The sequence below is a fragment of the Mirounga angustirostris genome, unplaced genomic scaffold (assembly GCF_029215605.1).
Source record: "Mirounga angustirostris isolate CCGP_5_RB_7025 unplaced genomic scaffold, mMirAng1.0.hap1 SCAF_7, whole genome shotgun sequence".
In the NCBI taxonomy this organism is placed as follows: Eukaryota; Metazoa; Chordata; class Mammalia; order Carnivora; family Phocidae; genus Mirounga; species Mirounga angustirostris.
Genome location: NW_026991715.1, coordinates 55164238 through 55176424, shown reverse-complemented (window position 1 = coordinate 55176424; position 12187 = coordinate 55164238). Strand labels below are relative to the sequence as shown.

The 12187-nt window shown below is 43.2% G+C and overlaps 1 protein-coding gene across 1 annotated transcript in view; it reads right to left on the bottom strand.

The window, feature by feature from the left end:
* FCHO2 (FCH and mu domain containing endocytic adaptor 2) overlaps positions 1-2726 on the bottom strand; it is a 128077-nt gene extending 125351 nt beyond the window's left edge. Inside the window, exon 1 of the mRNA XM_045889906.3 lies at positions 2543-2726. Within this exon, the coding sequence (XP_045745862.2) occupies positions 2543-2575 (33 nt within the window). The 5' untranslated portion in view covers positions 2576-2726. The remainder of the gene's footprint in view (positions 1-2542) is intronic.
* Positions 2727-12187: the final 9461 nt, after the last annotated feature.

Genomic DNA, 12187 nt, shown 5'->3' with positions numbered 1-12187 from the left:
CCAAGAATATGGAAGCAACCTAAGTGTCCATCCATAGATGGAATAAAGATGTGCTATACATACACAATGGAGTACTCAGCCAAAAAAAAAAAGAATGAAATCTTGCCATTTCTGACACCGATGGACCCAAAGTATATTATGCTAAGTGAAACAAGTCAGACAGAAAAAGACAAATACCATATGATTTCACTTATATATGGAATCTAAAAAACAAAACAAATGAACAAAAACAGAAACACTCATAAATAAAAAGAAAAAACTGGTGGTTGCGGGGGGGGGTAGGTGAAATAGATGATTAAGAGGTACAATCCTACTGTTATAAAATAAGTAAGTCACAAGGATGAAAAGTACAGCATAGGAAATAAGAGTCAATAATACTGTAATACTGTAAGAAAGTAATGGCACTTACACTGGTGAGCATGTCATAATATATGTAATTGTTGAATGTTGTACACCTGAAACATGTTATATGTCATCTATTAAAAATAATTTTTAAAAACAAATAAATTTTTAAAAAGGACACTGTCAAGGAAAAACGACAGCCCACAAAACAGAAGAAAATGTTTACAAAATCATGTATCTGATAAAAGATTACCCAGAATATAAAAAACTCTTACAACTCAATAATAAAAACACAAACAGCCTAATCTAAAAATGAGCAGTGAATCTAAAAAGATATTTCCCCCCCCAAAAAATATGAATAGATGCACATTAGCCATCAGAGAAATGGAAATCAAACCCACAATGAGGTTTTACTTCACACCCATCCACTATAATAAAAAAAGACCGATAACAAGTGTTGTCCAGCATGCAGAAAAATTGGAACATTTTTACATTGTTAGTGGAATTGTAAACCATGCAGTCACTTTGGAAAACAGTTTGGCAGTTTTTCAAAATGTTAAAGAGTAACAATATAACCCAGCAATTCCATTCCCAAAAGAAATGAAAACATATTTCCACACAAAAACCTGTATAAAAATGTTCATAGCAGTACTATTCATAATAGCCAAAAAGTGGAAACAACCAAACGTCTATCACTGATGAATAGATAAAATGTGGTATACACACACAATGGAATGTTTGGCCATAAAATGTAGTGAAGTACTGATACATGCTACATCATGTATGAAGTGTGGAATCATGCTAAGGAAAAGAAGCCAATCACGAAGGATAACACGTATGATCCCATTTATATGATATGCCCAAAAGAGACCATTCTATCGAGGCAGAAATGTATAGATTAGTAAACTGCCTAGGCTGAGTTAAGGGCGAAAGAGGTAATGACTGCTAATGGATACAGAGATTCTTTCTGAGGTAATGATACTGTCCTAAATTGATCGTGGTGATGTAACTGCACATACGAAACACCCGTGAATTGTACACTGAACTGAGTGTACTGTATAGTATGTGAACTGTAACTTTATAAAGCTGTATTTTAAAGAAAAACCTAATGTCTCGTACTTACGTCGCTTGCGGAAAACAAGAATCACTCAAGACAAATAACTATGAACTGATTTGATTACTAAGTCCATACGTGATACACTTAGAAATAAGAATTTAAGACACACCTCTTCTTCACTGAAAGATCACTCCTTTAATTATTTCTAAATCTGAACTAAAATGCAACTGTAGTACTTGCAGCTGTCAGGACCTAAAATGAGATTCACCCAAGATACCGGGGTAAACATTCTACTTTTCCCGCACTCGGCTGAACTGCACTTCCCATTACAACAAACAATAACTGCAGAAAAACACTCCACACGGTGACTGGAAGTCATTCTCAAAGAACCACCTAATACCAGTACCGAGTTAAGAGGAGGGGTGTGGAAAGAATGAGGAAGGGGAAGGAGCACAGGGCACGAGGGGAAGTCTACGTGCATTTAAGCCCAAGGAATCCAGTTACATTAAATTCAACTTTTATTCGCTTTGTGAACAGGCCCAGAGGCAAAGTCCTGGGCGCAGACCAAAGAGCCGAGCTGCGAGGCCGAGAGGAAGTGCTGATCCAGGCCAAGCCCGCAAGGGATTCCGCGTGGAAACAGTGGGGGGCAAAAGGGCTAAGATGGGGGCTGCGGTGCGGGACGGAGGTGAGCCCCCCCGCCCGGCTCCGGCCGGCGCTCGCCGGCAGCGCGCAGCGGGAGGCGGCCGCGCCTCGGGCCCGGCGGCCGCGTCCGAGCCGTGGAGCGCGCCCGGCGCCCAGAGCCTCCGGCCGGGCCGGGTCCCGTCTCCCGCCCCATCCGGCGCTTTGTCCCAGCGCGGGCGGCGGGCGGCCCCTAGGCGTCCCCGCCGCGGGCTGAGGGGCCGCGCTGACAGCCCTCGCCCCCCGCAGGGGCTGCGAACCTGCGAGACCCGGCGCCCGCCCGGCTTCATCCAGGCGGGACCCAGCCGGCGGCGGTCCGAGGACGCCAGCCCTTATCGCGGAGCCTTCGCCGCCGCCGCCGCGGCCCCGAAAGCCGCGGCCGCCAACACCGCCGCCCGGAGCGCACACAGGCCGAGGTCAGGCGGAGAAAGCTTCACACCCCAAAACCCAATTTCCTGCCCTTACCCAAAAATTCTCGACGAAATGCGCCATGACCATCCTGTCGCCGCCGCGCCAGGTTCCGCGTCCGCCCGCCGCTGTGTAAACACGGGCCCGGCCCCCACGGCGCCCCCGCCTTTCCCCACCGCCGCCGCTGCCGCTGCCGCTGCCGCCGCCGCCGCCGCCGCCGCCGCCTTCTTCCCGGAGACCGGCCCGCACCCTCCAGGGCGCATGCGCCACCTAGCGGCTGCTGCCGCGGGGCGAACTCTTGAACGCAACCGCCTGGTTGCGCATGCGCTCTTCGTCCCATCCCTGGGTTTTAGTAACCTTCCTCTCTCCCCGGCGCGGGCGCGGCCAAATTGAGTATTCTCTCGGGAATGGTGGAGAACTGGGTTCTTGAGGAGTCACACAGGAGACTGCCCGCACCCTTTGCGGTACGATGGGTACTGGCCCAGGGATGAGCGAAGAAAAGGGCCGGCCAACAGCAGTGGATACGGCAGCCTGGCTGCCTCCTCTCTTCCTCTACGCAAGACGCGCTTTCCCGGCCTTGGAGGATCGTGAAGGGACCAAGGCTGGTCTAGCTGGGATGGGGGAAATTTGGCTTCTGGCCACCGGGCGGAGACTGGGAAACCTTTGGTCAATAGGGTGCCTTTCCTTGACAGGGAACTAAGAACCAAAACAAAACTTTCCGAGGCCGGAAAAGGAGGACACGCCCAGTGTCGCCTGAGAGTCTCTGGAGCAGCGGGAGACCCAGGCACCAAGTTCCTTGTCGAAGCCGCTGACCTCTAGCACGCCCCTAGCACACCAGGCAGGCCGGCCGGCCGGAGGCAGGAACATGACCCAAAAGGAACGAATTTCCCTGACTCAAGCAGTTTAAAAAAAAAAAAAAGTCTTTTCCAGGACTTGTTCATTTAAGTCCCTAGTTCTCTTAGCAACTTGTACATTTTGGAAAAAGAAACAAGTTTAAACACGTCCTGGCATAACATAAACTAAATCCCCTTCCCATGCCTTGCTTTCCAGAGGTTAGGGGAAAATATTAAACACTTGTGAAGAGGTCTCAAGTTCACTGTCACCAGGTCAGCTCAATCCGAAGTCTGCAGTTCTTGAAAGCAACTAATAGATTTAGTGTAGCTTTATTTTTCTTTTTTTTTAAGATTTTATTTATTGGACAGACAGAGACACAGCGAGAGAGGGAACACAAGCAGGGGGGAGTGGGAGAGGGAGAAGCAGGCTTCCCGCGGAGCAGGGAGCCCCATGCGGGCTTAATCCCAGGACCCTGGGATCCTGACCTGAGCCGAAGGCAGACGCTTAATGACTGAGCCACCCAGGCGCCCTAGTGTAGGTTTAACTATATACACACATCACCACCTTCTCAGATCTTGTGACTTCAGACATAATGAACACTATGACATGTGTTTCTTGGAAAATATTTTCATCCTCAAAAGCAAAAACCACACAATGCCTTGCACATGGATGAAACTGTCAAGTGTTTGTTGAATTGGGAATAAGTGGATCATTGGTATTGTGATTATATCTTTTTTTTTATTCTTATGTTAATCCCCATACATTACATCATTAGTTTTAGATGAAGTGTTCCATGATTCATTGTTTGTGCATAACACCCAGTGCTCCATGCAGAATGTGCCCTCCTCAATACCCACCACCAGGCTAACCCATCCTCCCACCCCCTCCCCTCTAGAACCCTCAGTTTGTTTTTCAGAGTCCATCATCTCTCATGGTTCGTCTACCCCTCCGATTTCCCCTGCTTCATTCTTCCCCTCCCGCTACCTTCTTCTTCTTCTTTTTTTTTTCTTAACATATATTGCATTATTTGTTTCGTGATTATATCTTTTTAAAGAATATTTTTTAGAAATACGTAGGATGTAACAGTCTGCTTTAAAATAACTCATTTGAGAAAGGAACAATGAGTACAGTATGCATGAAACAGGATTGACCATGAGTTGATAATTGTTAGGACCTAGGTAATGGAAACATGGTAGTTCACTATACAGTACTACACTCATTTTGTTTATGTTTGCTGTTTCCTTTTCTTTAAAAAGTCTTCATAACACTGTCATTTACACCAAGTCTTTGGGAAAGTCTAACTTAGAAATTTGCTACAATTCTCTAAACCATTAGTCTAGCACTATCTTTCTTCAACCTGAAAAAATTCTAAAAAATATACAGCCCTCTAGATCTCTCTGCAAATAAGGTTGGCATTAAAATCCTAGTGTCCCTAGGGGCGCCTGGGTGGCTCAGTCGGTTAAGCGGCTGCCTTCAGCTCAGGTCATGATCCTGGAGTCCGGGGATCGAGTCCCGCATTGGGCTCCCTGCTCAGTGGGGAGTCTGCTTCTCCCTCTGACCCTCCCCTCTCTCATGCTCTCTGTCTCATTCTCTCTCTCAAATAAGTAAATAAAATCTTAAAAATAAATAAATAAATAAAAAATAAATAAATAAAATCCTAGTGTCCCTAGGCACTACCCAGCTTAGCCGTCGGGAGGAAAAGCCTTATCCGAGACCCATGCTTTAAAGGACCTTACATATTACAAGCTATAGAAATGATCCCTGAAAGTATAGTCTTAGGACCTTACATATTACAAACACATTAATTTATTAAAAAACAAATAGGTGCCTTTGCCACTCCTGATCTGTGGGTGGGATAGCTGCCCATATCAGAGATAGACCCTTGGAGTTCAGGCAGAATCTGAGCAGCAGAAGTGCTTAAGTAAGAGAGAAGACAAATTAGTTAACTTGTTCAATTTTTCCTCCCAGCATGAATGCAATAGATTCTTGCATAACAGAGTATTGTTTTGCATAACAACATGGTATCAAGCACAGATTTTCCTTTTTTTAGTGTTCTAACACTGACAATTTAGCATAGTACACTGGTCTCCATTTGTACTCTTACCTCTGATTTCATAAATATCAGAGGCAGGCTTGCCATAAAGATAAATATTGTGTATTTGGATATTTACAAGGCTCATTAGGGCCAAAACACCATATGCTGGTATTACCTGATATTTAAATTGTGGGAATTTAGCATAAATAGCGATTAAGGTGACTACATTTCAGACAAGATGGTCAAGTAGAAGAAGAATGTGGGTGGTATCAGGCACATTCTGTTCTCTCAAGTGAGGTTTCCCGGGATGCGCATACACTCTGGCAGAGTGTAGATAAGGCCCTGAGAGGGTAGCTCACTTATGTGCCATTAAGTATTTGTGACCCACACACTTAGCCCTTGCTTATCCAAATACATTCTGAAATTACTAAAAACTGACACAGATAACAACACTGTTCCACTCACTGCCTAGGCCACCTGGTACTTAATAGTCACTCAATAAATGTTTGGTGAAACAACAGGTGAGTGATTAAACCTATCAGGGAAATGTCAAGGTGGATGAGACTTTGAATATGCAGTAACTCCATTTTTTATTCATACTCTTAATTGGTGCTAGGTCTTAGAGCTTATAAAAATAGCATTATTTACATTCTACTTGATTTAATATTCTTACATTACTTTAAATATTTTCAAAAGAATTATTTGGGGCTTGAGTATACTTCTTTTTTTAAAAAGGCTTATTTAGGGCGCCTGGGTGGCTCAGTCAGTTAAGCGGCTGCCTTCAGCTCAGGTCGTGATCCCAGGGTCCTGGGATCAAGTCCCGCAGCTCCTCTCTCTCCCTCAGCTGCTCCCCCTGCTTATGTGCTCTCTCTCTCTGTCAAATAAATAAATAAATAAATAATCTTTAAAAAAGTGTATTTATTTGAGAGAGAGAGAGCAGAGGGAGATGCAGAGAAAATTCTCAAGCAGACTCCCCACTAAGCGTGGAACCTGACCCCAGGATCCTGAGATCATGACCCGAGCTGAAATCGAAGAGTCAGCTGCCTAACCTACTGAGCCACTGAGGCGCCCCAGCTTGAGTACACTTCTTAAAGCCATGAAGGTAAAATAACGTAAAAACATACAAATATATCATTAATGTTAAGTGGAAAGGCAAAAGAATACATGGAAGATACATTAAAATTATAAGGGTGTACAAATATGCATATAAATGGACAAAAATCAAAAGAAAACAAAATGTATGTGGTAGGTGGTATGTATTCTAATGTATTCTATGTAATTATAATGTATTCTAATGTAATAACATAGTATGATTTAAAGAGCAATCACTGTTATTTGTTTTCGTTTAAATATAATTTCATTTAAATATAAATGTAACCAGGCAAATCTTTCCCAGGTCTTTCATTAACTCTCTCCTCTCATTGATTCAAGCAATAGACAATTACTGGACACTTAACACAATGAAAAGACTATCTCTGCTCTTACAAAATTCACAATCTAATATAGACTCATAAGAAATAAGACAATAGAGATGATGACAATTATAAAATAATGTGCCTTAGAAGAGTATCTGATGTATAGCTGATAATCAATAAACATTTATTAAATGAAAAATGAACAAATCACTGTTTGTTCAGAAGGATAACCTCAAAGAAATTCAATTTGTCCTTTTTCATTTTTCCCTCTCCCCCCTACCTCTCTCTCTTTCCCTCTTTTCAAGAAAGTGACAGGAAATTGACCTGGATTCACAGGGGCTTTCTTCCATTAGCACAGAGGTCTTTGGGTCTCTGGGGTAGTAGAATCCACAGCAACTTTTAAAACGCAGTATTTCTGGGATTGGCTAGCCATTTGGGAGCTAGCTGTATATGGGAACTGGAAGAACAGAGCGCTAGGAATTGTAACCACAGGAACCCACAAGAAGAGGCACCTTTAGATCAGCTAAGAATAGAGGGAATGGGCTTCGTCTCCCTTGAAGATCTGCTGAAGCCTGAGCAGAGACCTCGGTGCACCTTCTGCACACCACATAGCGCTAGATTTCAGCATTGTGTACTAGTGAGAAGGATAGTCCCTGAGTTTCCTGGACAACTGAGGGGAAGGAGGGAGCTCCACCCAACCATTTATATAACAAACATTTAGCGAACACCTATATCAAGCTAGGCCCTCTTCTAAACACTGGGGGGGTCCAACAGTGAAAAACCCATAACCACTACTCTTGTTGCACTGAGTGTGGGAAGACAGACCACAGGGTTATAAATAAGTGAGATCCTTTTGGATAGTGATCCATGCTATGACATAATTGGGATAGATTGTGGTGGGGAGTGGTGACTTCTTCAGCTACAGAAGTGCCCCTAAGGCAGTGACATTTGAGCAGAGACCTGAATGAACCAAAGGAGAGAGCCAGGCAAACATCTGCAGAGAGGTCCACATTGAAGGATCAAACCGTGCAAAGGCCCAGAGTTAACAATGAGCTAACATAGGCTTCCTAGCATAGGAAGCCAATAGAGGGTTCTAAAGCTTCAGAGATACCTGATTTATGTTTTACAAGATCACATTGACTGCTCTGTGCAAAAGGATGAGGTGGAGGTGGTGGTAAAGGGGAGGCCACCGAAAAGACAGATGCAATAGTCCTGATAAGAGAAGACAGCCGCAGGGACTAGCCAACAGCAGTGGAAGTGATAAGAAGAAGCGATCGGGCTTAAGATCTATTTTGGCTGTGAAGCTGACAGAATTTGCTCATGGAGTGGACATGGGGTGTGAGGGGAAGAAAGAAATCAAGGATGATCCCAGCAGTTGTGCCTGAGAACTCAGATGTAAAAGGGTGCCACAGAGATGGAAAGGATATGGAAAGCAGCTGTTTCAGAGAAAGGGAGGAAGACCCAAGGGTTCTGATTGGCCTTGTTAGGTTTGAGGTGCCTACTGGAAATCTAAGGGGAAATGTCTATCAGGCAATTGGACGTATGATTTTGGAGCTCAGGACAGAGGTTGAAGATGTAAATTTGAGGGTCATCAACAAATATGGATAAGCTCACAGAGAGAGAGGAAAGGAGGGGGCAGCTGAACATAAAGCTCTGGGGCACTTGTACACTTTCAGTCAGGAGAAGGAGCCGAGCCAGCAATAGAGATGAAGGAAGAACAGCAAAGTAGAAGAAGCTCCAGGAAAAAGGGATAACATTGAAGCCAAGAGAATGTTTTAAGACTGGTCAATGGATGGGGGCACCTGGGTGGCTCAGATGGTTAAGCATCTGCCTGCGGTTCAGGTCATGATCTCCAGGTCCCGGATCGAGTCCCACATCAGGCTCCTGGCTGACTCAGCGAGGAGACTGCTTCTTCCTCTCCCTCTGCCTCTCCCCCACCACTTGTGCTCTCTGTCTCTCTCTCTCAAATGAATAAATAAAATCTTAAAAAAAAAAAAAACACAACAACAACTGGTCAGTGGATGACAAACACTGAGAAATGATCAACGGGTTTAGCAGGACAGAGGTAGGAGTCTTGGCAAGCCAACCTTCTCTGAAGTGGGGAAGATGTAAATACGATTAGAATGGGTTGAAGAGAGAAGGGGAAGTAAAGACCACAAGTAAAGACAACTTGTTCAAGAAGTTTTGCTGTGAGGGCGCCTGGGTGGTTCAGTTGGTTGAGCAACTGCCTTCGGCTCAGGTCATGATCCTGGAGTCCCTGGATCGAGTCCCGAATCGGGCTCCCTGCTTGGCGGGGAGTCTGCTTCGTTCTCTGACCCTCCCCCCTCTCAGGTGCTCTCTCTCTCATTCTCTCTCTCTCAAATAAATAAATAAAATCTTTAAAAAAAAAAAGCTTTGCTGTGAAAGGAAAGGGTGAGGTAGGCAGACATTGAAGGGAACGGGGCTGAAAGGGGTACAGTGTTAAGATGAGCAGTGGTAAGTCATGCTTGCATACCGGAGAGGATGAGCCAAAGAGATGGAAAGGGGAGCTAATTATAGAAATGTGGTCCTTGAATAGAGGAATGGACATGGGATCCAGACTAAAATTGAGCTTCAGGAAGGTGCTTCTAGTTTTACAGCTAATAAGTCTAATAGGATCGCGATCACTTAGTTAGAAAAAGTTCCCGTAACTGCATGTGCAATTGTACTTCTGCATGGGAAACGCCCCTTTCATGTATTACCTGCTTGAATCCCCACATCGACCCTATAAGACCACTATTGTTAATTTTTTTTTATTTATTCGTCAGGGAGAGAGAGAGAGAGAACAAACGGGGGGGAGTGGCAGGCAGAGGGAGAAGCAGGTTCCCTGCTGAGCAGGGACCCTGATGTGGGACTCGATTCCAGGCCCCTGGGATCATGACCTGAGCCAAAGGCAGATGCTTAACTGACTGAGCCACCCAGGCATCCCGAGACCACCACTGTTTGATCCCGATTTTACAGATGAGACAGTATGCTCCAGAAGATTCAATACATTGCCAAGGTCAAACAACTAGCCAATGGTAAACTACTGTTAACTTGTGGTAAACTTATTAACAGTGGTTTACCACTGTTACAGTGGCATGTGGCATGAACAAAGTATTATGAAGGAAGGTAGGTGAGTCCTCAAGAAACACAAGAGGTCAAAAAAAGATGACTGGTCAAGGGTGAAAGTTAAACTCATCCAACGAAAGCTTTTATTTGTGTTTGGATTTTTTTATGTGTGTGGTTTTTTTAAAGATTTTATTTATTTATTAATGAGAGAGAGAGATGCAGAGGCAGAGGGAGAAGCAGGCTCCCCGCAGAGCAGGGAGCCTGATGTGGGACTCGATACCAGGACCCTGGGATCATGACCTGAGTCAAAGACAGACGCTTAACCGTCTGAGCCACCCAGGTGCCCCTGTGTTTGGTTTTTTTAACTCATGCTCTGGTGTTCATCAGAAAGCTCCTTGGTTACCGTCTCTATAACCCAGGTTCTCTGAATGAATATGAATGTGAAGTACTAAGGATCCCATAAAAATTTCAAACAAATGTATTTATATCTTACTCTTTTAAAAAAAAGTATTTTCTGTCCTCACGGTCAGTTCTGAAACATGCAAAAAATGTAACTGTCCAAAACTCAGATTCCAGGCAAAATCTAGAGCTGTCCCACCCTAAACAGGATGTCTGGTCATTGTATTAAAAAACAGTCACTTCTGACAGGCAGAGCGAACAGACAACCAAATCAGTCTGTAGGCACGACTGTAATGTTCTCTATCAAATTCTTAAGACCACTAAATTCTGATGAACTATTTGCAGGGAGGCCACTGGACTGGGCCAAACTGGCCAGATCGAAAGATGGCAAAATAAAATTTCATTTCGAACCTTACAACTCCATTGGATGACATCTGCCTTAATATGCTTTTTTAAAATAGTTTCAAGAACAAACTGTCACTAATTAGTTTTTTTTTTCATTTAGGTCCAGAAGATGTCTATTATTGTTTTTTTCTTCCCACTTCCCACATGCTAGCTAAAACCAATTCTTTCTTCAAGCTGTCTTCAAGTATAACTCCTCCAAAAAAAAGGAAAGCTGCTAAACCATTACCTTCTGGGTAATCTCACTTATATTTCTTCTTTCCTCCATTATTCACAGATATACCCTTTAGATTAAGTAGTTTATATCTTGTCAAAAACAGCTGTATACTGTTCTTTATGGCATCTTTTCTTGTTTTTCTTTTTCTTTCTTTTTTTTTGCAGGTGCACGTGCTTGTATTGGTGGTTATGGGGATTCATCAAGATATATTAATAAATAGGGGCGCCTGGGTGGCTCAGTCGTTAAGCGTCTGCCTTTGGCTCAGGTCATGATCCCAGGGTCCTGGGATTGAGCCCCACATCGGTCTCCCTGCTCTGCGGGAGGCCTGCTTCTCCCTCTCCCACTCCCCCTACTTGTGTTCCCTCTCTCGCTGTGTCTCTGTCAAATAAATAAATAAAATCTTTAAAAAAAAAGATATATTAATAAATAGAAAAAAGCAAGGTGTGGAACAGAGTGTATAGCAAATTTCCATTTGCATAAAAAGAAAAAAACTATAGGGGCACCTGGCTGGCTCAGATGGTAGAGCATGCAACTCTTGACCTCAGGGTTATAAGTTCAAGCCCTATGCTGGGTACAGAAATTACTTAAAAATAAAATCTTAAAAAAAAGAGAAAACTATATATATGTATACATATATGCAAACATATATGTATATGTGCACACAAACATTTATATATATACATAAACATTTTATACATATATACACAATCTACATATATTATATTATGAGTATTTTCTTATGTGTATATATCCTATCTTGGGGACGATATATAAGAAACTGGTAACCTTGTCTGCCTTTGAATTTAATCTTAGCCAAAAGACCCAGAAGCCATTGTGATTTTCTTTGAAGGGAGGAACTAGATAACAGGAATTAAAAGAAGACTGGCTTTTACACCTTTTAAGTTTTGTTCCATGTGTATGCACTACCCATTTTAAAAAAAGATAAAAAGTTACAAGATGCCTGGCTGACTCAGTTGGTAGAGTGTGTAAGTCTTGATTTCAGGGTTGTGAGCTGGAGCCCCACATGGGGCATTGAGCCTATTTAAAAAATAACATAAAATAAAAGTAGATAAGAACTTAAATATTAAAAGGGAAGAAAGAAATCAAAATAATTTTTTTCCCAGATGTTAAAAAATGGTGGTGAAACTAGGATTGGGAGTTAGGGCAACAACCAAAGTAACAACATCTAGTGGATGTTTGGGAGGAAAAAATACAACCATCACCACCGAAGGTATATTCAAAATAGAACAAAAGTAAAATGTTCTCTTGTTACCTTTTTTGCTTCAATGACTATTTGACTACTTTGGTTGTGTACAATTATTGTGTCAGAT